This window comes from Acomys minous, assembly GCF_964271855.1.
Source record: "Acomys minous genome assembly, chromosome: 4".
Classification (NCBI taxonomy): Eukaryota; Metazoa; Chordata; class Mammalia; order Rodentia; family Muridae; genus Acomys; species Acomys minous.
Genome location: NC_140486.1, coordinates 49,974,290 through 50,000,200, shown reverse-complemented (window position 1 = coordinate 50,000,200; position 25,911 = coordinate 49,974,290). Strand labels below are relative to the sequence as shown.

The 25,911-nt window shown below is 46.4% G+C and overlaps 2 protein-coding genes and 1 pseudogene across 6 annotated transcripts in view; 1 reads left to right on the top strand and 2 right to left on the bottom strand.

Annotated features, from left to right (window-relative positions):
* Positions 1–14,495, top strand: part of PAIP2 (poly(A) binding protein interacting protein 2) — a 17,882-nt gene extending 3,387 nt beyond the window's left edge. For 3 of the 4 annotated variants that reach the window (XM_084780866.1, XM_084780865.1, XM_084780868.1), the window contains 3 exons: positions 8,401–8,564; positions 10,901–11,080; positions 13,471–14,495. In XM_084780866.1, the coding sequence (XP_084636992.1) occupies positions 8,427–8,564; positions 10,901–11,080; positions 13,471–13,527 (375 nt within the window). In that variant the 5' untranslated portion in view covers positions 8,401–8,426 and the 3' untranslated portion in view covers positions 13,528–14,495. The remainder of the gene's footprint in view (positions 1–8,400; positions 8,565–10,900; positions 11,081–13,470) is intronic. The other variant, XM_084780867.1, reaches the window with a different exon arrangement.
* On the bottom strand, positions 7,394–8,320 carry LOC311595751 (large ribosomal subunit protein eL42-like; annotated as a pseudogene). The gene has a single exon. The product of its transcript is annotated as a large ribosomal subunit protein eL42-like (transcript).
* Positions 12,468–25,911, bottom strand: SLC23A1 (solute carrier family 23 member 1). Its single transcript, XM_084780864.1, has 16 exons — positions 25,765–25,911; positions 23,367–23,428; positions 22,701–22,835; positions 21,963–22,120; positions 21,276–21,364; positions 21,086–21,153; positions 20,766–20,947; positions 20,513–20,633; positions 20,170–20,326; positions 19,785–19,932; positions 19,064–19,169; positions 18,629–18,758; positions 18,407–18,550; positions 17,885–17,980; positions 15,779–16,043; positions 12,468–13,037 (listed from the first exon to the last, which is right to left on the bottom strand). The coding sequence occupies exons 1-15, from the start codon at positions 25,871–25,873 to the stop codon at positions 15,796–15,798; spliced, it is 1,953 nt and encodes a 650-aa protein (XP_084636990.1). The 5' UTR covers positions 25,874–25,911; the 3' UTR covers positions 12,468–13,037; positions 15,779–15,795.

Sequence of the window (25,911 nt, the reverse complement as noted above, 5' to 3'; positions counted from 1 at the left end):
TCTTTTAAAAAAAAAACCTTTTAAGCCGGTGGTGGTGGCGCACGCCTTTAATCCCAGCACTCAGGAGCAGAGGCAGGTGGATCACTGTGAGTTCGAGGCCAGCCTGGTCTACAAAGCAAGTCCAGGACAGCCAAGGCTACACAGAGAAGCCCTGTCTCGGAAAACCAAAAAAAAAAAAAAGAAACCAAAAACAAAACCAAACCCTTTTAAATGTACTTTATTTTAAAGTCTACGAGTATTACTTTAATGCCTGTGAGTGTGTGCGCGTGTGTCGTCTGAGGGTGGGATAGACAGAACCTCCTGAAACTAGAGCTAAAGATGCTGTGAGCTGCTCTGTGGCTGCCAGGGACTCAACTGCAACAAGTGCTCTTAGCTCCTGAGCCACTTTCCCAGCCCTAGGTGAGGAAGGTGAGACTTGGCCTGTCCTTACACAGCTAGTAAGAGTAGAGTGAGCCAGGCACTCAGGAGGCAGAGGCAGGTGGATCTCTGTGAGGTTCAGGCCAGCCTGGTCTACAGAGTGAGTCCAGGTCAGCCAGGACTATTACACAGAGAAGCCCTGTCTCAAAAACAAGAATAAAGCAGACTGGTGATACCTGGTTTGGGGGTGGGGGGGTTGTTACTTGTTTTTTGAGGCAAGGTCTGCTCTATAACCCTGGATGGCCTGGAACTCAAGAGAACTGCCTTTTGAGTGCGGGGATCAAAGGCGTGCTCCACCCAGCACCCCCTAACCTGTAACTACCCCCACCCTCCTCTCTTTTGAAAGTAAGTCTTATCCATATACATAGTACGGCCTGGCCTTAGACTCCAGGTACTCCCCTTCCGTGTCCCAGCATTACAAGGCTGTCTCACTGTGTAAAACAAACTTTTATTCACCTGTTTCAATTGTATCTCAGAGGCTTACTGCCTGTGTCTGCTAACCTAGGCCTAGAATGTTTCCAGCCTCTGAGACTTACTGCTTAATAAGCTCACCCTTACTTGTTCTTTCTGAGCTCTGCGCTGCCTGGTTCAACTCGGCTGTTCTGGCTCAAACTCCTCTCCCAGCTGACTTATTTAATCTGGCTTCTCTCTCGGCCTGGAATTGCTCTGCTTGGCCTCAAACTACAGCAATCTGCTGTAAGTCCTGGCTCCTCATTCTCTGGCTTGTTCTCTCATTCAACCTCTCTCTGTAAAATTCTCCTGGTAAAACTGCCTCCTTTCTCTTCATTGCCCCTTAAGTAGCTTCCCTTTCCTCTCTTTTCTAGTGAGAGTTGGGTGTATCCTGTTCTGTCAAATCTTTCTCTGGTTTGACATTTCTTTTTCTGCCAATTAGATATCATTTTCAAACATGGGTGTTTCCTTCAACAAACTAACTTTACCTTCATTTTTAGGGGATTAAAGGCTTTCCTTTCTTTGAAATGAGCTTTATACCAAGCTGGCCTTGAACTCAGATCAGTTTGCCTCTGTCTCCTGGATTAAAGGCATGTTTGTATTTCAGCTGGATCAAACTGACCTGAAAGGTCTTTGGATGTCATCTCTTGCTAGAGAAGTGTTCTGAATTAAAGTTACTCTACATCACCATCTGGCTTTTAGGGTGCTCTTTTAATCATTACTACAGAAATTTAATGCTTCCCCAAAGCTTCTGTGTGGAAAAGGACTAACGAAGTTCTCTTTTGTCGGTTTTGTTTTCTTTTTCAGACAAGGCCTCAACGTATAGCCCAGGCTGGCCTGGAACTTGATATGTAGTCTAGGATTGCCTCAAACTCAGAGCAATCTTTCTACCTTAACCCCTTGAGTGCTAGAATTACAAATAGGCATCACCATGCCTGGTGCAATATTTGTTTTTATTTAATAGCTGAAGAGACTGGTAGACATAACACATAAATGTGTATGTGTCGCATAAAGAGTACACCTAAACCTAAGGAGTCACAGCAGTTCAGAGTACAGTCTTAAGAAAGAGTAATGTCTACGAAGGCAAATTAATGAAAGAAACATAATTCATTCGATTTGAGTTTTAATGAGAATTCTTAAGAAATGAAACTAGTGGAGAAAGATAGTAAAACCGTATTTTGAATTTTAATAGCAATATAAAAAAACACTCTGGAAACCAGTATATTAGGAATTTCAGGTAGGAATAAATAGATCATGGTGTAGTGAAAACAAGCTCCTAAATTGAAAGGGTTGGCTGATTTCTAAGCATTAATAGAAAAAATATATATCTAATAGAAGCCTGGTAAAATATATGACTCTTAAAGTTTTAACAGCCATCCTCTTCCCTACTTAAATTGAGGTTCAACCCCATGTAACACAACAGTAAATGCTCTAAATCCCTCCTCAGCCCCCACCCCTGTTTGGTGGTGGGGAGGGAGTGTTACTTGTTTTGTGGTGCTGGGGATTTAGTTTAGAGCCCCACAAGTAGCAAGCACTCTACCGCTGTGCTATAGTCCCAGCCCAATGCCAGTCCCCCCCCCTTTCTTTTTTCTTAATAAAATTATAAAACTTTTATGTTGAAGTATCTTCCTTAATAGGTGATGCAGGCTGGCCTTGAACTTATTGCTGTACGGCTGAGGCAAGCCTGCAGTTTAGATCTGATCTTCCTGCCTCAGCCTCCTATATAGCTAAGATTACAGGCATGAGGTGCCATGCCTGGCTATCTGACCGCTCTTGATTTTTGTTTTTGTTGGTTTAGTTTGGTTTTTCTAGACAGGGTTTCTCTGTGTTCTCTGGCTGTCCTGGAATTCTCTCAGATATGCTGGGCAGTAATGGCACACGCCTGTAATCCCAGCACTCGGGAGGCAGAGGCAGGCAGATCGCCGTGAGTTTGAGGCCAGCCTGGTCTACTATAAGAGTCCAGGACCGGCTGGAGAGATGGCTCAGTGGTTAAGAGCACTGAGTGCTCTTCCAGAGGTCCTTAGTTCAATTCCCAGCAACCACATGGTGGCTCACAGCCATCTATAATGGGATCTGGTGCCCTCTTCTGGCGTGAATAAATAAATCTTTAAAAAAGAAAGAGAGAGTCCAGGACCGCCAGGGCTACACAGAGAAACCCTGTCTCAAAAAAACAAAAACAGGATCCAATGTCCTTTTCTGCAGGCACCATGTATATGGTGCATAGACATGCACTCAAGAAAAACACTTTTATACATAAAATACGAAGAAAATTAAAAGAGAATCTACCTTCCTGCATCTTTACTACTTTCTTTAGAAGTCCAGCTTCCTGTGGGTTAGGTATAGATCATGATTGCTCGTGGCTGAAATAGATCCTGTAAAAAGTACTGCTGTTCCCTGGCATAATCGTGCCTCCAAAGAGGCATGCAGCAAGGACAGAAGTTATGTTAATTGAGATTCCCTGAGCATACATATAAATTACACATTATACAAACTCCAGAGGGTTTTTTGTGTGTGCATCTGTGACCCATTTCCATTATTCCTTTTTCTGTGAAATGTGATAATTCTTAAAAATTAATAGTAATATTCAAATGTATCAAATTAAGAGAGGGTAATATAAGAAACAAGGAGGACTGTTGAGCATGGTGAGACTTCCAAGGGATCTGATGTCCTCTTCTGACCTCCGAAGGCTCTGTGCAAGCATGTAGTGCATGTACATACATGCAAACAAAATATTCATACACAAACAATCTAAAAGAGCTAGCTAGAGCTGTGGGTCAATGCTAGGCTTCTTACCTAGCATAAATGAGACCTTGGACTTCATTCCCCAGTATTACAAATAAAGGAAAATATGGTAAACAAAGAATCTAGTAAAATAAAGATGGTTACATAAATTGTCAAGTATTGAAAAATGTATTTAAAAGATACATACTTGGTCACTGGGGAGAGCAGTCCCTGCACCTGGGCAGCACAGTAGGAGAGCTGGCCCTACCCTTTGTCTGCTGCAATATTGGGTGAGGTAGCCAAGGCAGTGCTGGAGAGAGTGCCTTGGTGGTATGGGTGTGGGAGAGCTTGTGGGCTGACAATTCAGTTAACACCCAGGCCCAGATCCAGGCCTTTGAGTTGGTCCACCCCACCCAACATCTACCACACCTATGAACTGCTGGAGAGAGAGAAGGGGCCAGTCCTGAAGATTCAGAGATGCAGGGTGTCTGGGAGGATCCAGTGTTGATAGTGCAGTAGAAGTCAGAGGCCTGGAACTACACCAGTGACTCATTGCAAGGAACGTGGGGGTGGGGTACAAGGGTGGAGGAAGGACAGAGATGAGTTGAATTGGTGTGCATGGTGTGACATTCACAAAGAATGGTTTTTTTTTTAAAAAAATCCTAGGGGTTGGAGAGGTGGCTCAGGTTAAGAAGATGTACAGCTACTGCAGATGACCAGAGATCAGTTCTCACCACCCACATCAGGTGGCTCAAAATGCCTGTGACTCTAGCTACAGGCAATACAGTGCACTCCTCTGGCCTCTGCAGGTCCCTGCATTTACACATGCACCCAGTGAAAAATACAAGGAAAAAAAATTGTGGTAGCAAAAGCCTGTAATGTCAGTATTCAGGAGGATCAGGAAAGGATCAGGAACACCTGGCTTGTGTTCAGATGCCCTGGGTGTGATCACAACACACGTGTAAGGAAAACATTTAGATGTATAGAGTATATTTTAGTTCACAGGAAAATAAAATAAACAATGGGGTAAATAGTTAATGGAATATAAAAAGAAAGATAAGAAAATAAAACATAGAATTAGGGTGGAAATAGATAAAACTAAAGATGAATCATCCAAAAATGTTAGCCGGGTGGTGGTGGCCCGTGCTCGTAATCCCAGCACTCGGGAAGCAGAGGCAGGCGGTCTCTGTGTGAGGCCAGCCTGGGCTGTGTCACCGAGGTGCAGGACAGCCAAGGCTACATAGTGAGACAAGATGGAAAGACTAGGCAGAAAACAGAGTTCTTGTTTTGTAAGTGATTTAGAATTTAACAGATCTCTACAAGTCTATAATCTGGTCTCTTAGGAAGTGGAGACAGGAGGGCTAGGGATTTGGGAGCAAAAACAAAACTTTAGCGCAATTTCATTGCCTCACAAAAGAAACCTATTTATTACCTATACTGTCACCCTTAATGTTTCTTTTTGCTATCACTAGACTATCAGTGCTCTTTCTTTTTGCCTCTTAATTTGCTTAGTCTGATATTTCATGTGGTACAATAGAATGAGCACAGGGCCTCACACATACTCCCCCAGCCCCGCCCCACCCACTCCCAGCCCCACCCCCGGTCCAGAGTTTCACTGTATATCTCTGGCTGTCCTGGAACTCACTCTGTAGGTCAAGCTGGCTTCAGACTCGGTGGTCTGCCTCCCAGGTGCTGGGATTAAAGAAAGGTGTGCGTCACCAACACCTGGCTTACTCAGTCTCCTAGTACTCTACCATTAAATATTTCCAGCCAGCCCAAAAGTGTTTAACACAGCATCCCACATAGCCCAGGCTAGCTCAAACTCCCTATGTTTCTTTCAAATTTTGCTTTTATTCATGGAATATTCTTGTGAAAAGCACATGTGCTTTTTCTAGTCCAAATATCTTTCTTGTGTCTATTTTTCACTGTAGATGTCTTTGTACTTTCTATTCAGAGAACAGTATGTTTCATGAGGTAGCTGTGGATTCCCAGCATCTCTTTCATAATCTTTCAGTATATGATAGTAAACTTGTCTTCTAGAATTCCTTTTTTTAAAGATTTATTATTTATACAGTATTCTGCATGCATGTGTGCTTGCATACCAGAAGAGGGCACCAGATCTCATTATAGATGGTTGTGAGCCACCATGTGGTTGCTGGGAATTGAACTTGGGACCTTTGGAAGAACAGCCAGTGCCCTTAACCTCTGAGCCATCTCTGCAGCCCCATCTTCTAGAATTTTTAAGACTGAGTTTTGCTGTCCGTGGTGGCGCACACCTTTAATCCCAGCACTCAGGAAGCAGAGGCAGGCGAATCACTGTTAGTTCAAGGCCAGCCTGGTCTACAAAACAAATCCAGGGCAGCCATGGCTACAGAGAAGCCCTGTGTCAAAAAACCAAAAGAAAATAAAAGAAAAAGACTGAGTTTTAGCTTGCAGCTCTCACTAGCCTGGAACTGCTGTGTAGACCAAGCTGGGCTCCAAATCAGAGATCATCTGCCTCTCCCTCCTGAGCACTGGGAGTGAAGGCGTGTGTTAAGCTTATGGCAGATCTAACCTGCGCCCACAAGACACCCTCACCTCTGTCAGGCTGCCTTCATCTAGTGCCCACTGAAGTTCCTTGCCTTTTTTAATTTTTTTATTTTTGGTTTTTCGAGACAGGGTCTCCCTGTGTTAGCCTCGGCTGTCCTGGATTCCCTTTGTAGACCAGGCTGTCCTTGAACTCACAGCAATCCGCCTGCCTCAGCCTCCGGAGTGCTGGGATTAAAGGCGTGTATCACCACGCCCGGCTTCCTTGCCTCTTTTTAAATTGAGATGGCAGTGTTTATGTGGCCAGGTCACAGTATTGCTTGAATTTGTGTACAAGTAACTGCTTTTATGCATCTCTTTTGCATAGAGTTATGAAACTCTTAAGCAGTTTCAACTTAACTAGTAAAATAGTAAAGCATCTGAAATTCTGCGCTTTAATTTTTAGCCTCAGATTCAGATCCACCTGCCTCTTCATCCTTAGTGCTAGAATTAGGCTTGTGCCACCAATCTGACTAGCCTAAGTTTTAGAGGTAATTAATTAGGTAGCATTAATCTATTTGCTGGTGAGTAGGTTGTGAGAAACCATATCAAATATGACCAAATGACTATCATTGCCTTTGAAATAATGGAGTTACTGATGGCCTGGGCATGCTTAGGTGTTACGTGGCATATCTGACAGTGGCTGTAATGCACATGAGAACACCTCTAATCTCAGCTAGCGTTACACCGTTTAGTGTATTTGCCATACCCCTGCTTGAGAGAGTATGTGGTACTGACAGTCAGTTTGATGATCACTTGGGTAAAATCAGAGCATGCATCACTGGGTGTGTGTGGAGGTCTGAGATTGCCTCAACAAGATGGAAGGCAACCTACTTTAGAAAATTGTCCTCCGGTCTCCACAAACACATGGCTGCACTCAAAAACAAAATTACAACAGGGCTTCTCTCTGTAGCCCTGGCTATCCTGGAATTCATTCTGTAGACTGGTGGCCTCCAACTCAAAGAGATCCACCTGCCTCTGCCTCCTAGGTGCTGGCATTAAAGGCATGCCCCACCAACTGGCTAAACATAAATTTTCAAGAGTTTTAGTTTTAGTTTCAGTTTTAGTTCTGGGACTTAACTGAAATCAAATTTTAAAGAATTTTCTGGCTGGGCACAAAGATATATGCCTTTAATCCCAGCACTTGGGAGGTAGAGACAGGTGGATCTCTGAGTTTCAGGACAGCCAGAGAGCTACATAGTAAAACCCTGTCTCAAAAAACAAAACAAAACAAAAAATGTTTAAGTGTGGGAGCCAACAAGATGGCTCACCAGATAAAGGTTTTATTTGCTTGTTCCCACAGGCCACATGGTAGAAGGAGAGCACCAATTTATATAAACTGTTTACTGGTTTTCACACAACATCTCATGACATGTACATACCCCGTGGTCATGCTTCATGTCTGAGACAGGGTCTCTAGTGTGTAGCACTAGCTGTGCTGGACCTTGATATATAAGCCAGGCCAGCCTGGAACTTACAGATAACCAACCACCTGCCTTTGCCTCTGCCTCTGAGTATTGACATTAAAAATAAAAATAAAATTTTTAAGCAAGTAGATGGCACCAGACACATATACATATCCTCACACAAACACTAAAGAATTTTCTATTTGTGTATCTCAATCCCTGTCCTCTGCTGTATTTTTTGTTTGTTTGTTGTTTGTTCGTTTTTTGTGTTTTGGTTTTGTTTTGTTGGGTTTTTGTTTGTTTGTTTGTTTGTTTTTCTTCTTCTTCTGGTTTATTCTCTCCCCAAAGACTAACTACAATCAAATGAGGTGAATCAAAGCTCATGATTTATTGTCGTCATAACAAGATCAGCTTAGAACTGGATCACTTGGCCCTTTGTCTTCTTGCCTTTCAGTTTAAAGTGCTCGCATCTCTTAACAGCCAGCATTCTCTTAGATCTGCAGTTGGGCTCAACACAGTCCAGTCTCAGCACAATCTTCTTTGTAGTTTCAGCCCGTTGTTGGAAAATAGGCTTAGTCTGTCCACCATAGCCACTCTGGTTCCTGTCATAACGCCGCTGTCCCTGGACATATAAAGAATCCTTGCCTTTCTTGTACTGTGTCACTGTGGGATTGGTGCTTGCTACATTTCTTGCAGAATGTCTGGTGGGTCTTAGGAATGTTCACCGTGTTTTTGGGAGCCTCCCTCAGCTGCTTCTTAAAAGTCTAATGTAGCCTGTGCCTCTAATACCTTAATGAGGTGTGCTCATGAAGAACTAAAAATTGTGTTCTATTTTATAAAGGTTAGAAACGACACCAAACACCAACCATGAAAGATCCAAGTCGCAGCAGTACTAGCCCAAGCATCATCAATGAAGATGTGATTATTAACGGTCATTCTCACGAAGATGATAATCCATTTGCAGAGTACATGTGGATGGAAAACGAAGAGGAATTCAACAGACAAGTTAGTTTTGTATACAAACATTTTTTTTTCTCATAACTTCAACCCTCTCAAATATGTCCTTGGCCCTGAACTGTGTGTCTGGTTCTTTATGCGCTGTAAGGATTGATGTGTTAGCACTCCTGTTTGATTTGGCTGCTAATTACTGCCAGATTTAAGTGCTCATTGAAATTACTTGGGCAGCTTGTTTCGGAGTCCCACCCTGAAGAAGATTGATTCAGAAGAATAGGGTGGAGCCTGGGAAACTGAACAAAGATCCCAGATAGTTTGAGTTTGGAAACCACTGCCTTAAACCAATCAGGTCTCTGCATGACACTGCAAATCCAAAAAAAATTTAGGAAGCTGGAACAGAGACCACAGATGTTCTGGTGCAAAATTGATCTGATTTTCACTTGAGACCCTCTTTCATCTTAGTCAGCCTGAAAAGTCTGCTGCTACTTCTCTTCAGAGCAGTCTGATAGATTATAGATGTCATCTTGGATTTCCATCTTTCCACTGTCTGTCCTCATCCTCATTCCCAAGCCTGGTCATGGTCTCAGCAGTCAGTAGTTAGCCCAGCTTCGCTGTAGCCTATAATGAACAGTCTAGAACAAAGCAATTCAGGCTTGTTTCAGTTGAGAGTCAGTTGGGTTGGGGAGGGGGGCGCTGTTGTTTATTTTGAAAGCAGAGGGTCTCACCCTGTAGCCCTGGCTGGCTAAAATTCACTATGTAGAGCAGGCTGGCCTGGAACTCAGAGATCACCTGTCTGCCTCTGCCTCCACCTTCTAAATGCTGGCCAGAATTAAAGGCATGAGCCAACAGGCCTGGGTTTAAGATTTATTTCTGCTGTTTATGTAAACAAGTCCCTGCAGAGCCCAGAAGAGGGCATTGGATCCCCTAGAGCTGGAATTGCAGGCAGTTGTGAGCTGCCTAACACGGGTGCTGGGAATCGGACCTGGGCCCTCTGCGTGAACAACAAGCACTTGGTACAGTGAGCCCTGTCTTCAGCCCTTTGTGTTCTGTTTTGTTTTGCAGGGCTGAGGCTTGACCTTGTCTACCCTCCTCATACTGAGACCGGTTGTGGGAGTTTGCTGCTGTTTTTAATCTCTTGTCTTTTAAAATTATTTATTTCTATTTTATGTGCATTAGTGCTTTGCTTGCATATATGTCTCTGTGAGGGTGTCAGATCCCTTGGAACTCTAGTTACAGGTGTGAACTGCCCTGTGGATGCTAAAAATTGCACCTGCATCCTCTGGAAGAGCAGACAGTTCTGTTAACCCCTGAGCCATCTCTCCAGCCCTTAATGTCTGCCTTTTAGAGATTATCTCTACAGGGGTTGGGTTAGGCCTGGCTATTTTAAGGGCTTCCTGAGTAATCCTGAACAATATTCCGTGAAGAGATGATTCCATTACTCTTTCCTTGCTACTCTCAATGAAGAAAACATTGTGTAGCAACAAGTAAAGACCTAAAATAACCCTAAACAGATCTTCCTAGGTCTTGATGGTAGTGTGGGGCTATTTTTTCCTGTAGTACAGAAACAGGGAGGAAAGTTTCTAACATTTGAATTTTGATGTTGGAGATCAGACCCAAGGCCTCCATGCATAGTAGTGTTCTCTACCAAAGTTACGCTTCCAGCTCTGACACTTGGGGTGGACTCACCATTCCTGTATCTCAACCTCCAGAGTTGTAGGATGACAGTTGTGCACTAGTGTGCCTGACTGTTAGGGAGCATTTGAGAGACAGGCCCCTTCTGTATTAAGGGTTGGCCTGGAACTCATGGTGCCATTTTACCTTTTTCTTCAAGTGTTGAGATAATAGTTGTAAATCACACAGCCAGCTACATTATGGTTTGATTTAGTTCTGTTGAGACAAGGTCTTACTGTGTAACCATGATATCTACCTGTAACTCAGATATCTGCTTGCCTGCCTCGAGTACTGGGATTAAAAGTGTGCACTGCTGCACCAGGCTCTTACATTATGATTTCAAATAGCTTAGTGTAAGATATTTTGGGGGGCTGGAGAGATGGCTCAGTGGTTAAGAGCACTATCTGTTCATCCAGAGGTCCTGAGTTCAATTCCCAGCAACCACATGATGGATCACAACCATCTACACTGAGATCTGATGCCTTCTTCTGGCCTGCAGGTGTACATGCAGATGGAGCACTGATACATTAAATTAAAAAATAAATAAATAGATAGATAAATAGATAATTTTTTTATTAATTAAAAAAAAGATATTTTAAGGCTACTCAGGGAGGCAGAGGCAAGCAGATCTCTGAATTTGAGGCCAGCCTGGTGGTCTACAAAGCAAGTCTGGGATAGCCAAGGCTCTAATTATCACCTGTTTGTTGTAAATCTAGATAGAAGAGGAGTTGTGGGAAGAAGAATTTATTGAACGATGTTTCCAAGAAATGCTGGAAGAAGAAGAAGAACACGAATGGTTTATCCCAGCTCGAGATCTCCCACAAACTATGGACCAAATCCAAGACCAGTTTAATGACCTTGTTATCAGCGATGGCTCTTCTCTGGAAGATCTTGTGGTAAAAAGTCATTTCTCGTCTTTTTAGACCCCATCTCATCTCCCATAAGTGGAAAACCCAGCTACTCTCTAAGAAGAGTTCCACAACTCTCCTTTAAAAAGGTTTCCACTTTTTAAGAGTGGAAACAGAGTCCCCAGTCTCACTTAGGGTACAGTAACTTGTTGCTGCCTTTGCCCTTGATGTTGCATTAAACTCACTGCTGCCCTTGGAATATTTAATGTCTTGGAGTGGTCCACGAACGTACAGTACTACCATATGATTATATAAAAGTATCTTGATAAGTTTTGCTCTTTAAATATTTTTATCGGATAAAATTTCTGAGATCTCCTGATTGGGTTTCTTTGAGGTACTTTTACAAGCTGTTGGCAGAAAAAGAATGCAAACCTAGATTCATATTTATTCTCAGTCTTGTCGCTGTTAATGCGCTTGCAATAAAGTTTTCATCCTCACTAAAGTAGAACCTGATGAGTCTTTTACTAAAAGTAAGATACAAGGCTGGGCAGTGGTGGCGCACGCCTTTAATCCCAGCTCTTGGGAGACAGAGGTAGGTGGATTGCTGTGAGTTCGAGGTCAGCCTGGTCTACAAATACACAGAGAAACCCTGTCTCGAAAAACCAAAAAGAACAAAAAAAGATACAGGATTTGTTTCGTGAGGTGGGTGGGTGGTTGAAACAGGATTTCACTTAGCACAGTCCAGCCTGGAACTCAGTTACATAGCCCTGACCCCAGCCTACCAAGACCTAGGATTACAAGCATGAGCCACTGTGCTCCACAAGATTTTGAAATTAGAATTTTTTTCTGGTTTTAGATGTTCACCTTTTCTGACCAAGAGAATTATCTGGAATTCCTGGGCTCTGGAATTTTTTCAGTTGCTGCCTGTTGTGCATTAGTTTACTAAGCTGTTCGTTATAATCACCTAAACTTTACAATCAAGCTTTAAGCATGGTAATTGTTTAAAAGCATCCCAAAGGAGATATTTTATAGGCATCTTCCCCATCACTTTTGGAAAATGTTCTACTGCTAAAGGGCAATACAGAAAAACCAAAGCTCACATTGTGGTACAACTTTCATTGCAGTAAATTACAGTGACCCAGCTGAACCTGGCGTGTGATCTGAAGTCTGTTGGGACATATTTACTCATGGCTACATTAGTCATGTCACATAATACTGATGTTCTGGTGAATAAAGGCCTTTGCTGGGCTTAATGTAGAACCTGGATTTGCATAAGTCCATAATACAGAAACTGATTTGTATGACATGGACTATTGAGATTACTTTAATTCATTCTTTGGCTTCTCTAGCTGCCAGAAGATTAGATACTCAAGAATTCTGGGGGCTGGTGGTGGGTGGGTGTTTTCGTTTTGTTTTACAATTAAACCACGCTTAGTTTTCTTCTTAAGGATTTTTATTTGTGTGTATGTAATGTTGAAGGTCAAGCCCAGGCCTGGAACATTCTAAATAGACATTTTATCACTGAGCTAGTCTTAAAGTGTGAGTTTATTTCTCCTGTTGGAAGGAAAAATATTTAATAGTATTGATCTAAATGATTGATCCAATATGTTATTTAGTATTAAATATATGACATTAGAATTACTTTTTTTTTTTTAAGCCTACCTGCATGTCTGCATTTACCCTATAATCTCTGGTTTATTTTGTATTAACTCTAGCTCTCAATGTGGAGAACCTCCAGCTCTTCTTCCTTTATATTGGCCTGTGTGCTTAGGAAAATAACAGTGAAGAAACAGAATAATGCTAACACAAGTCTCTAGAGTGCTTAAAGACTTGGGCCCAGTCTTCCAATAAAAAATTATTTTAAGATCATGTGAAAATGGAGTCATAGAGAGAGTGATCTGTCCAAGCTTACACAGGAATTTGGAATAAGCAGAGCTGAGATTTCCAATTCAGATCGTCTTCTGTCTCCTTTGTAGTTTTCTTTTCCTGTTTCATATAGTGTTTCCTGTGAGAATGAGAAAACAGTTGTAGAAAGATAATCCCTAATTTTCAGTGAGTGATAATAAATTACCAGTAGCCAACAGCACCACGGTTAGACTGTGAGCATGTATTTAACATGTTTGAAACTGTCTTCAGAGAATCGGTAACTGGACAGAATGCCTTGTTCTGTTCTATTATAGTTTATGTGAAGTTAGGTTGTTTAGACTTAATGTCAGTTCCTCCTTTAGAAGTTGTAAAATAGGATATAGAGGCCAAGTGCGGTGGTGTACACCTTTAACCTTACTGTCCAACCTTTTGTGTTTTTCTGGGAGGTTTGTTTGTTTGTTTTTTTTTAACATAAAGATCTAGGCTGAATGCTTCTGAGAATCCACAGCCATCTATAATGAACTTGCTTTTTTTTTTTTTTTTTTTTTTAATTTTATGTACTTATTTTCCAGGTCAAGAGCAATCTGAATCCAAATGCAAAGGAGTTTGTTCCTGGGGTGAAGTACTAACATGTTGAGTAGCCGGGCCCTCTTTTGGTGGATGTAGCACAATTTCCACACTGTGAAGGCAGTATTAGAAGACTTCATTGTAAAAGCTCTCGTCACTGTGTTACACTTATGCATTGCCAAAGTTGTTGTTAGTCTTGCATGCTTAATAAAGTGCTGAGACTGTTACTAAGTGAGAAGCTGTCACACAGTTACTGAAAGTAGAAGTGGCCCCATGGCTTCATGTAAAGACAGCAGTGGAAGAAGCACCAGTCAACTGTGACAAAGAACCAAATTAAATAACCTCCAAATCTCACTGAATTGTCTGTCTTTGAGGCTGAACTGTTCCCTTAGGGTTAATTGAAACTTTCTAATGTCTGCACTTTGTGAAAAACAAAACAAAAAAAAAACAACAAAAAAGTGAGTTTAAACCAGGTTCTGATTGTTAAGCAGATTTCTCAGTTGCATTTGTCCATCAAAAATAACCTTTTCTGGAGAAAGTCTGTTAACTTGAAGTAAGTCGTTGCACAAGCATGTCTTTGACCAAGGTTGTAAGGTGGTGGTCAGCTAGGAGCTAGTCTGGCTTTTGCCTGGTATACTACCTTGTTAGGAGTACTGAGTTCTCCCAGTGTTAACCTTGAGGAAATACGACTTGAGGCTTGCATCTTCTGAGGGGTCATTGCATTACGCCATACATGTGTGAAGTCTAACACAGGACCAACACCAGCCCATAATCCAATTGAAGTACTGAAAAGACGGTAGCATGATTCTGAGTGGTGCTCTTCCTGGCTTTGTTAACCATCAGGACTATAGTCTGCAGCACAACTTTTCTTTTAACTAAGCTAGAACAGTTTTGGCTTCTTAAACTTCATATTTGGGTAGGTTAAGCTGCCATACGTGTTCAGTGTGAATAGTGTTTAAGTTGAAAATATTGTAAAAAAAAATTATATTTTTTCAAAAATATTTAAAAAAATAAATAATAGTAGAACTGAGCTGATGCTTGTGTTTATTGTGCAGACTCCAGACTCCACTGTTGGTCTTCACTGAGCCTGGGCCCAGTGCCTCAGGGCATCCCTGGGGGTGAGATGTGCTCACATCCACAGGAGCTGTGCAAGGAGCTGTCCAGTATTCGACTTGACTGCAGAATTAAGTCTTAGATAGCCATGGTATAAAACTGGTTGGGCTGGGGACATGTGTGTGTTAGTAGCAGAACCCATCCTTAGTATGTGCAGCAACATAGATTTTTCTTGATGTTACAAACCTGAAGACTTATAATAAATGACATGTCACTTAATGTGTTTCAGGCAGTGTTTTGCTACATCACTAAGGCCAGCTTAGGGCCCTCCTGCCTCAAGCTCCTGGGTGCTGGGGTTACCTTGCTCTCCTGTATGGTTATTTCTGGTTGTACTTTGCGGAAGGCAAAGTTTTGGGATTTTTTTGTTGGTTTGGTTTGGGGTTTTTGGTTTTTTTGTGGTGCTGAAGGTTGAATTTAGGAATTGTTTTCTGCATGCTAAGCAAGGACTGTTCGCTGGTCTACCACATCCTTAGCCACAGTGAGGGCCTTTTGTTTGTTTTGTCTTGTTTTCAAGACAGGATTTTTCTGTGTAGTCTTGGCTGTCCTGAAACTCTCTAGTCTAGGCTGGCCTTGGTCATCTTGTCTGCTTCTGCCACACGGGTGCTGAGATTATGTCACCATGCCCAGCCAATGAAGGTCTTTTCATTTTTACTTCATAAATGTTTTCCTGCTCTGGGGAATCTTATGCTTTCTTCTTACCTCTGTGGGGCCCACACAAATCACAATATACAGACATGCATGCAGGCAAAACACCCATGTACCTAAAATAAATATTCCTTAATTTTTTAATTTAATTTTTTAGTTCTTTCACTTTCAAGCGGGCTGTGATAGAAGATCATGCATTGGGAGAGGGTGAACAGACGGTGGTGGCTTATGAGAGGCTGCAAAAGTATACATGGCATGCATTAACATAAGGACCCAGGCTGCTGGTGACCGCCTATGGGCTCCAGCTGCCCTGGTGCTGCCTGTGTCTGCTGGGGCTGCTATTTCAGCTTACTTGTAATCAGTGGTGCCCCACAACAGTTGGCAATTTCTGTAACATGACTAAGGAATTCTACCCAAAATTTACATTTACTTTTTACTCTTCTCTTGAAGAAACTTGGAACAGATTTTTTAAATGAGAGTAGTTGGTTTTTCTTTTTGTTGGAACAGGTGTTTGAGTATTCAGTCTCCCACAAGCACCGTATTAACACGACTTACCTTTCATAGAGGTAGTTTCAGACCTTGGTGCACACAGACCCAGCTTCTTTATTGTCTGGAGTGTTCTCTGGAACTGAAGGCTGATTTTCTGTCTTTTTAAAAAATCCTCTGAAGACTGGGCAGATGGGAATGTATCTGAAAAAGGCAGTCCTTTTTACCAGGCCCATCCCAAAGGGGAAATCATAGCTCTTCAGACTTGCCGACGTCTCACTGCTGGCATGGGCTCCGGCTTTCCACTGTATCAGGCCTCTCTCCTCTGGGCTCCCTGCAAGAGGACATAGGGGTCACTTAGGTGGCTAGCAACCCTCTGCTGCGCCCCCCCTCACATAGCCAATCAGTCCAAAGGCATATCTCTAAAATCAAGTAGGCGTTGGCTGGTTGGTTGCTGGAGCGCAAGGCAGTTTTGCATGCTAGATATGCATGCTAAATAATTTCTTTATTTCAGAACACCCTGGGAATTATGCAGGCATTGTTGCATAACTTCTTAAGATGAAGAAACAGGCCAAATAGTGTCTAGGTTGTACCTTGGGGTAGGGACATATTTTTTAGACTTTTATCGTATTTATTGGTTATCCTTTGTAACTAAGAGAGTAAGGAGGTCAGAGTTCAGAAGTAGGTTCTCCACTGTTAACATCTCAGATCATCAAGTTCAGGAAATACCTTATCCTTCGGCAGCAGGACAGAGATCTTGATATACTTTGAGTATACTAGGATTCTACATTTGGGAAATAAACCATTTTTATAGCATGAGTGAAAGCCAGGCTAAGCCAAGATCTTGGATGGGAGAGGAGTCCCAGGGATTGCAGGTTCTCGTAAGGGCAGTTAGAGCCAAGAGCAACTCCCAGAGTACCACAAATGAGGCTCTGGGCTCTCAACGGGGAGGGCTAGTGGCCTCAGGAAAGGCCACCTGGAGATCGAGATGTTTGAATTGGGCCGGGAATCAGTTGGCCAAAGAGAAGAAAGTGAAGGGCACGGACATGACCGGTCCCGATGTCCCATTTGCCTTTACTCCCTTGCCATAGTGGGAAAGCCTGCCTAGCCCAGAGTGCCCTCGTGGTAACAGGCTCCTCCTGCGACAGCAGGCTTACCTACAATGACTCCTACCTAATCACGGCAACTTAATTGTTAGCTAAATCCAGTTCTACTTCTCGCTTTATGGCAGGGACTCCTCATAACAAACCGTTGCGTGCATCTCCTCAGATGGATTCAGGGCTGAGCTGGTAAATTCCACCAGCTTTGCCTGAGCTGCATTTGACTCTTCGCTGAGGTATAAACCAAGTGGGGTGACGCGTGGCTATAATGTCAACACTGAGCAGATAGAGACAAGAGAATGGCAAGTTCAAACTAGCTGAACTGTCATGTCTCAAAACTCTTGATTAATAACCACTCTCTTCACTGAGCTTTGCTCACCCAGTTTCCCAAAACCCATCTGCAAAAGGCAGTGTGGTCCAGCGGCTGGGATGCATACAAGCTGTTTCAGATTTGCAGTTTAATGCTACCTTATGACTTTGTGGTCTTTTTTTGTTTGCTTTGTTTCAACACAGGATTAAATCTAGCACCTCCTGTGCTTGGCAAGTGCTTTGCCGCTAATACAGCCGGCCTGTCAGGTTTTAAAGTTGACATGAGACACTCCATCCCTGACTCATAGTGGATGTCGGCTACTTTTTAGATCTGATGGGGATTAATTTTAAACATATTTACTAGGCATATGCATACTGGTCTATCGCATTTCCACATTCCTTGCAAAAAACAACTTGCTCATCAAAGATTCCTTTTAGGGCTCCTGTATTTGTGCATCAGGACGCTACCATGCTTTGTAGATTTCTCCCACAAACCAATGCTGCATTTTTACCTGTCCAACTCTGAAAATAAAGGTGCTCTCAGCCTGGTGGGTGGCTGTAAAGAACTGATGAGGAAACCCAGAAATAACTAGGCTGCAGTCCATCCCCCTCCCCGCCTTCAGACACTGGACATTCCACCAGTCCATTCTTCTGCTTGCTGACCTGCATGGCACCGGGCCTGGCCATTCCTCAGGAACCAAAACATCTGTTGTACATAAAGAGTCTAGCCTGGCTCTGTGCTTCCCTCCCAGAGCCAATCCAGTACCTGGCACTGTGTTGTCCAGTATGAAAGCAAGGCATCCACCAACAAACATCTCTGTGGTCAGCAGCACAGTTAGGATCTGATCTACTTCAGAAATGCCTGTGGAGTAAGTCAGAGAGGGGGGCCCCATGGGCTAATGACCTTGAGCCCGTGAGCTCGAGGAACTTCCCATCTGTGTAGCCCACTGACTTAGAAACTGTCTTGGCCATGGAATGTTCCAAAGCCTGAACCTTCAAGCCTATCTGTACCTCTGGTCTCTCCCATCTTTGGGGACAATCTTCTGTCAGCTGCTAGTTGTTAACTTAGGAACTCATGTTCCTCTGAAAAACAGAGGTAATAATAGACTCTGGTGGAACTCTTAGGAAAATTAAATGAGCACATAAAAAAACTCAATAAATTAGCTAGGCTCATGCTTGGCAATCACAGGTGCCATGCTGCTAAACTGGTTTCCAAGCCACATGTGGAAGAGTTTTGAGAGACCACCCCATTCCCCCACCTCTGGAGACAGCAGACAACAAAATGTACCTGTGTGGATAGCACCTGGGTTGGAATCCAGGTAATTGGGCAGCATGAGGCCAAAGAACATGGAGAATCCCAATACAAAGAGGTTGCGTGAGGAGTTCATGTCCACAAACTGCAGGTTGGATAGTCCCACGGCGGTGATCATGCCTGCCACGGCACAACTGCTAGAGGCAGCCTGGCTAGCCAGGTCCTGCCTCTCCCACCCGGCAGGCATCAGACACTCACCAAAAAGGGTGCAGAACATTCCTCCCAGGATGGGGTCTGGGAGTGAGGCGAAGAGGGCCGTGAACTTGCCGATGGCACCCAGGATTAGCATGATGCCAGCACCGTACTGCACTACCCGACGGCTGCCCACCTGCGGGAAGCCAAGGGCTGGCTAGACCTGGAGGCGGGGTTAGGTCCAGGGCTAGACCTAGAGGCGAGGTTAGTTCCAGGGCTAGACCTAGAGGCGAGGTTAGTTCCAGGGCTAGACCTAGAGGCGAGGTTAGTTCCAGGGGGAGGGTATTGAGCATATAAACAGACTCCAGCGTTGGGAGGGGGGGTAGGACGAAAGTGGGATGCTCTCAAATGCGAGGTGGGGCTAGGGCAAAGCCAAGACTGCTTAGAACAGGGCCTGCAGCCCATGAACAGGACTGTGCTGCTCTGGCTGGTGGCTGGCACCTTGGTAATCCCTAGGACCCCAATGTTGGGGCTGGATGAGGTGGAGCCGTTGCCTGTGCCCAGTAGCCCAGCAATAATGCAGCAGATGCCTTCAGTGAAAATCCCCCTGCAAAGAAAAGGTGAGTGGGGTGTTGGTCCAGCCCCTTCACCAGTCTGTCTTGTCATCTTGGTCCACTGCCTGCCCCTCTGGGGCTGTGCAGGCTGGCACCATCTGTAGCCTGGAAGCCAGGAGCCAGTACCTGCACTCAGACCCCACCGTTCACTCCCTTGGACAGTTCTGAGCTTCAGGCCCACATCTGTACCATGGCGATAAGGGTCCCGACCTCACCACATCATTAGCCATTGTATAAGCTAGTTTCCCTGAGACTCACACCATCAGCAGTTCCCAACACTGGCTCCCCTTGGAGTGTGGAGTAATTCCATGCTCGAAGGAAACATCTTTTAGAGATGAGAGGGCCTTTTATACCCAAGCCTATAACTGGGACCCAGTCCTGTCCCTACACTTGCTTTCATAGTGGCCTCTCAAGCCGGGCGTGGTGGCACATGCCTTTAATCCCAGCATTCAGGAGGCAGAGGCAGGCGGATCACTGTGAGTTCGAGGCCAGCCTGGTCTATAAAGCGAGCCCGGGACAGCCAAGGCTATACAGAGACCCTGTCTCGAAAAATCCAAAAACAACAACAACATAGTGGCCTCTTGGGATCAGACATTGAATGGGCATACCTGTTGATGGCATGTACTGGAGGGGGTGGTGCCCCAGCCAGCCGGGCACAGGCATAGTAATCGCCGATGGACTCAATGATGCCCGCCAGTGTGGCACTGAACATTCCCAGAACCGCAGCCACAGTCACTGTGGGTAGGCCCCACTGACCTGGGTTGGAGGAAACATGACAGGTTGTTGAGGAGGCTGTGATGGCTTGGAAATAGATGGGGTTATTTCAGAGGGAGGGGGACTGGTTGTGGGGGGGAGAATCACTGATACAGGGACCCAGATTAAGGTTTGGGGGTAAGCCGTTACTCAGTGGCCACCCACAAGCAGGGCTAGGGCTGCCTTTGCTGAAGCAGAGTCACCAGCTGGAAGCAGAAGGGACCAAGCAGGCTTGCTTACACGGGTAGGGGATGCGGACCCAGGGAGTGATGGACATGATGTCCCCTCGGGCATCAGTTCGAGCCTGGAAGCCATAGGCTGTGGGATCGCTGGGCAGCGCATCTGTCAGGGTCAGCACATAGCAGAGGAGCCACACGGTCATGATGGCCAGCACGATCTGGAGCGGGCGGGGTGAGGGAGTGCTGCAGGCGCTGGGGACCTCAGTGCAGACTGACCTGCTCCTGTGGCTCCTGCACCCAGAGCCCTGGCTGACTGACAGGAACCCCCTGCCCTCACCCCAACCTTCCCTGGCTATCGGGGGCTCTTGCCCCTTCCTCAACACCAGCACCTGCGAGCTCCTCACCGGAAACATCTTAAAGATCTGGACACGGAAGAGGGTGAGACCCTTGCCCCAGCGGTAAACAGGCAGCAGGAAGGTGACGTTGCGTAGGTACTGGGAGAACAGGACAATCAGCAGAATGGAGCTGGGGACAGAGACACAAGAGGGAAATAGCTGGTAGGCCAGGGTGGCACCTGGAAACAGACGAGAGGGCAGGAGTGAAGGGGTTGCGCACAGGGCCTAGGATCGGGCAGAAATAGTGCTGTTGCCTGCTCACCACGCTGAAATGCCCCAGTGGGAGCCAGCTCGGTCACCAGCAGCTTGGAAAACAGAGAGGCCGATGAGGGAGACAGTGGGGGTGACCGTGAGAGGCCCAATGTAGCTGAGCAGGGCCCCAGGCAGCCCCATCAGCCCAATCATCACCTCCACCATGCTGGACACCATGATTGCACCCTGAACCTAGAAAGACAAAGTCAGCTATGAGTTACCTGGACCTGGCCACTAGCAGGATGTAAGTTCCTCAACCAACCCCTAGAACACAGCTCAGCAGCGGCCCGCCCACCTAGGCCCTTGGTCAAACCCGATCTCTCTACCCACCTCCCGAATCCGAGGATGCCAGATATGAGAGGTATCCAGGGGCATACTCCAGTTACCGTAGATCTCCTCTGAGGACAGAAATCGCGAGAACAAACATAACGCCATGAATACATCCTAGTGTCTAGTCTCTAGGTAGCTGCCCAAACCTCCAAGACCTGTCCTCCTGGATAGACACCAATACTGAACCCACCTTCTGGAGGGCACTTCCACCTCTCCAAGGCCAGGATAGCTTTGGCTGGAACCAGAAACGCAAAGGCACTGGCCTGGAACAGCGGCAGCCTGGGGAAGGTGGCACAGAGTAGCAGTGGCGGAGTGGGTTGAGGGAGAGGTACAGAAGACGAGGGTTAGAGGAAGGGACACAAAAAGGGAAGTCATTAAAGCCCCAGGAGGACTGCCCCGCCTCCCGTTCAAACCCCGCACTCCCAGGGCCCAGAACCACCACATGCTCCAAAGCGGGCTGCTCTGTTTCTGCGTCTGAGGGCTGCTCCTCACAGCTGTTGCCATCCACTACCACTGAGCCAATCAGACTAGGGCTGCTCATGCGGGACCAGGAATGCCCCAAGTCCACATAGGTGCCGGAAGCCCACTCACAGGTATGGGCAGTGGAGCCAGGAGACAGCACTCCTTCACTTTTGGAGTGGAGTGGGTCCCGGGGACCTCCTAAATCACAGGCGTCTTGAAAGCCCAGCTACCCAGCGCTAAGGCTGGCCGGGTAGAGCAGGCAACACACAGAGCAGAAACCAGCCACTCTTAGATCACCTGCTCTCCGTGGACAAGCATGCAATTGCATGTCGTGTGTGTGTGTGTGTGTGTGTGTGTGTGTGTGTGTGTGTGTGTGTGTGTGTGCGCGCGCGCGCGCGCACTCATGACAGCTCACCGGATGCCCACTGTAGTCTGGATGAGAGTGGTAATACCCACGCAGGTGAAGATCGTCCCAATGAGCTGACTGACCATGTTCTGATCGCGGCCCACACACAGAGCCTCAGCCAGGAGGAAGGGCACAGCGATGGTGCCGCTGAAGCAGGTCAGGTAATGCTGGGGTAAGAGGAGTTTGAGAGGTGGCCCCACAAATGAGCACATGGAAATGGGCACCCCAGGTCTGTGTCCTGAACCTAGACCATACTGACAGATTGCTTACTCACACTGACATTATACACACACAAGGGATTCCCAGAAAGCTACTGCTCACCACTCAGGGGACCCCCACTCTCCCCCAGGTATTTCTATGCCCTCTGTGAATGGGCCCTTCCTGTCTGTCATATGCCACCCACAATCTTCCCAGGCCACTTTGCCTTCTTTTTTTTGTTTTGTGTTGTTTTGTTTTTCGAGACGGTTTCTCTGTGTAGCCTTGGCTGTCCTGACTCACTTTGTAGACCAGGCTAGCCTCGAACTCACAGAGATCTGCCTGCCTTCGCCTCCTGAGTGCTGGGCTTAAAGGCGTGCGCCACCACACTGAGCCTCAGTTAGCCTTCTTTGGCACTGCTACTTAGTGACAGTCATTGTACTGACCTTATTTCTTTCTCTGGCCTGAAATGACCTTGTCCAGAGAGGGTTTGCAATACCAGGGGAGCACGCCACCTAGGGTTAGGTAGACCTTGGGGGGAAAAAAACCTACCTGGAAGCCCAGCAGGATGCACAGGTACCATGGCGGCACATCCTCGATCTTGTACAACATGTCAAACTTGGGCTCTGAGGGCAAGGATGACTGCTGGTCCCTGGTGGAAGTCCCCGCTGATGCTAGGGACTCATGCTGAGGCAAGAGAACGCTGGAGCTCAGTGCAGAGTGAGGAACAGCAACGCCTGTGCTGCCTGGCATCAGGGAGCCGGGGGTGGGGGTGGGGGGGCTGGAGCAGCCACCCCCACCCCCTGCTCCCCAGCTGGTGGCCCTTCCCACGACCCACACCCCGTTTCAGGAAAGCCATGTGCTGACTTCTAGAGAGGCCTTAGTCCCCGGGCTTCCTAGTGAGGCCCCTACGTCAGAAGACTGGGAAGGGATCAGCCTAGGCAGCTGTAGTCTATGGTTAAGCCCTGTCCCGTACCATCCTGCCCCTACAGACCCCTTAGCCCAAGTCAGCCAGCCCCCCAAACCCAAGGCTCTGCCACCCCTCCCTCCAGCCCATTCCCCCGAGTGCCACGTGCAGCTCAGGGCTGTCCTTTTTTGTCAAGTGCACTAGCAATTTTGTTTCTGCCCGCCCAGAAAGGCCAGCAAGGCCCGGCCCCCCACACACACACACCTCCAGCCCACCATGTCTCTTGCCCAGTTCCCCTCGTCCCCCAGCACCTGCACTGGGCTCTCGGGGTCCTCCTGAGCTCTCATCTCTGAGACGCGGGTTTGAGAAACTTCTGAGGAAAAGAGCGGAGGGTTTTACCAAGGCCGAGGAGGACTTTACTCCACACATCAGACATTGTTCGAAGTCAATCTGTAACCAGGTCCATAGCTCCAGATTGCGAAAGGGAGACCCGGGCGGAGTAAGGCATTAACCCTGGCTCCAGTGGTAAAGGCCACCCAAGCAAGGGACACATTTACTCTCTGGGTATCTCTCCTACCCGCATCCACGCCTGGCATGAGGCCTGTTCTTGTTTCCCTAGGCAGGGACAGAGTCTACAGGGTGCAGAGGGGACAGTGCGAGGATGGCATGCGAGGAGCGGGAGGTGATGTGACTCATCACCCTCCTCATGAAGCCCTCCGCACTTATTAATAGAAGTTAATCTTATCATCATCGCTGACACGATTGAATGCCAATATCTGTATTTGTATATGCGCTGTCACATGTATCCTCTGGGGCTGCCTGTTTATTAACTCTTCCGCTCCTGGGAGAAAAAGGGTTAGTAGTGATATGACCGAGGCCAGACAGAAAGGGAGGCTTTGGAATGCCAATGTTAAATTCAGGTGCCCCTCCCCGCCACCCTTCTGGCATGCACAGATAGGCCCCTGCCGGCTAGTGCTGTGTCTGGATGAGGATTTCCTCACACACGGTAGCCAGGATCAAACTAACCAGTTTGTGGGACCCTGTGAAAATGAGTAGGGAGCCGGGCGTGGTGGCGCACATCTTTAATCCCAGCACTCAGGAGGCAGAGGCAGGTGGATTGCTGTGAGTTCAAGACCAGCCTGGTCTACAAGAGTCCAGGACAGCCAGGGCTACACAGAGAAACCCTGTCTTGAAAAAAAAAAAAAAAGAAAGAAAAGAAAAAAAGAAAAAAGAAAGAAAGAAAATGAGAAGAGTGCCCTTTGTGCAAAAAGTATTAAGAATTCTATTGGGTCTAGTGGCTAATGCTTGTAATCCCTGAACTCAGGAGGCTGAGGCAGGCAGATGACAGTGAGTTCAAGGGCCAGCCTGGCCTACACAGCAAGTTCCATCTCGGCCAGCCTGGACTATACACTAAAAAATAATACCTAACATAGCAAAGCCCTGGCTGAAGCAGCAGGAAAGGGCTAGTTGGATGGTTCGTCAGGCATAGACCACTAGGCCCCATGGCCTGAGTCTGACCTCTGGGACCAGAGGGAAAGCGTTGACTTCCATACACTGTCTTCTGACCTCCACATGTACCCCTTTGGCACAAACACCCAAACACAAAAAAACACAGATATACACACACACTCACATATACAAACTGATGGGGGCTGGCAAGATGACTCAGCAGGAAAAGGCGCTTGCTGCCCAGCCCAGTGACCTGAGCTCAGTCCTCTCACCAGGACCTGCGAGCCGGAAGAGAATCGATTCTCACGAGTTCTCTCCTCCCACCCCCTCACTCCCTCACTCTCTCTCTCTCTCTCTCTCTCTCTCTCTCTCTCTCTCTCTCTCTCTCTCTCTCTCAAGCACACACACTAAATATAATTTTTTTGAGACAGGGTTTCTCTGTGTAGCCCTGGCTGTCCTGGACTCACTTTGTAGACCAGGCTGGCCTCGAACTCACAGCAATCCGCCTGCCTCTGCCTCCCTGAGTGCTGGGATAGCAGGTGTGCATCATTGTGCCTGGCTAATGTATTAATTCTTTTTAAATAACAGAAAAGCTGGATCTGATGACACACATCCCTGCAATCCCAGAACAAAGGAAGTGCAGGCAAGAGGATGGATAGCGGACTCAAGACCAGCCTCCAACATCCTTGCTGCATAAGACCCTGTCTTGGTAGCTTACACCTTTAAAACCCAGCAGCACTCAGGAGGCAGAGGTAGAGGCCGAGGCAGGCAAATCTCTGTGAGTTTGAGGCCAGCATGGTCTACAAAGTAAGTTCCAGGCCAAAGCTACACAGTAAGATCCTCAGATAATAAAATAGAAAAGAAAACAACAACAACAAAAAAAACCACCTATGCTGGGCGTGGTGGCGCATACCTTTAATCCCAGCACTCGGGAGGCAGAGGTAGGCAGATCTCTGTGAGTGTGAGGTCAGCCTGGTCTACAAAGCGAGTCCAGGACAGCCAAGGCTACACAGAGAGACCCTGTCTCGAAAAACCAAAAGAAAAAAAGAAAAAAAAAAAGGACATAGGAACTTTCTGAGCAGCTCATGGGGTGTTCACTCTGGGCCTGTCTGCGCCCCCTTTTCCTCTCAGGCTTAGGCTAGATGTGACAGCCATCAGAGACATTCACAAGGACCAAGGTGCCCATCCAGCTAGCGAGAGCTGGGCCTGGTACCCGCTCCCCGTTCTGGTTACCGTAGTCCCAGCCACCCCAGACACTACCTTTACTTCTGAGTTGCTGTGCCCATGGCCAGGCTGGGATACAGGGGCAGAGACCAGGCCAAGGGCGGCCCACGGGCAGCACGGCTCTCCAGCTGGGCAGTAGCTTCATGGCTGTCTTGAGCTGAGCGCAGCTCCTTTTCCAGCTCC

Coding starts and splice junctions, on each gene's coding strand:
- SLC23A1 (XM_084780864.1), bottom strand. CDS start 25,873: ATGAAGCTACTGCCCAGCTGGAGAGCCGTGCTGCCCGTGGGCCGCCCT. Junction 21,365..21,962: donor CAGACTACAGTGGGCATCCG/GTGAGCTGTCAT, acceptor CACCTTCCCCAG/GCTGCCGCTGTTCCAGGCCA. Junction 20,327..20,512: donor AGATCTTTAAGATGTTTCCG/GTGAGGAGCTCG, acceptor CGCCCGCTCCAG/ATCGTGCTGGCCATCATGAC.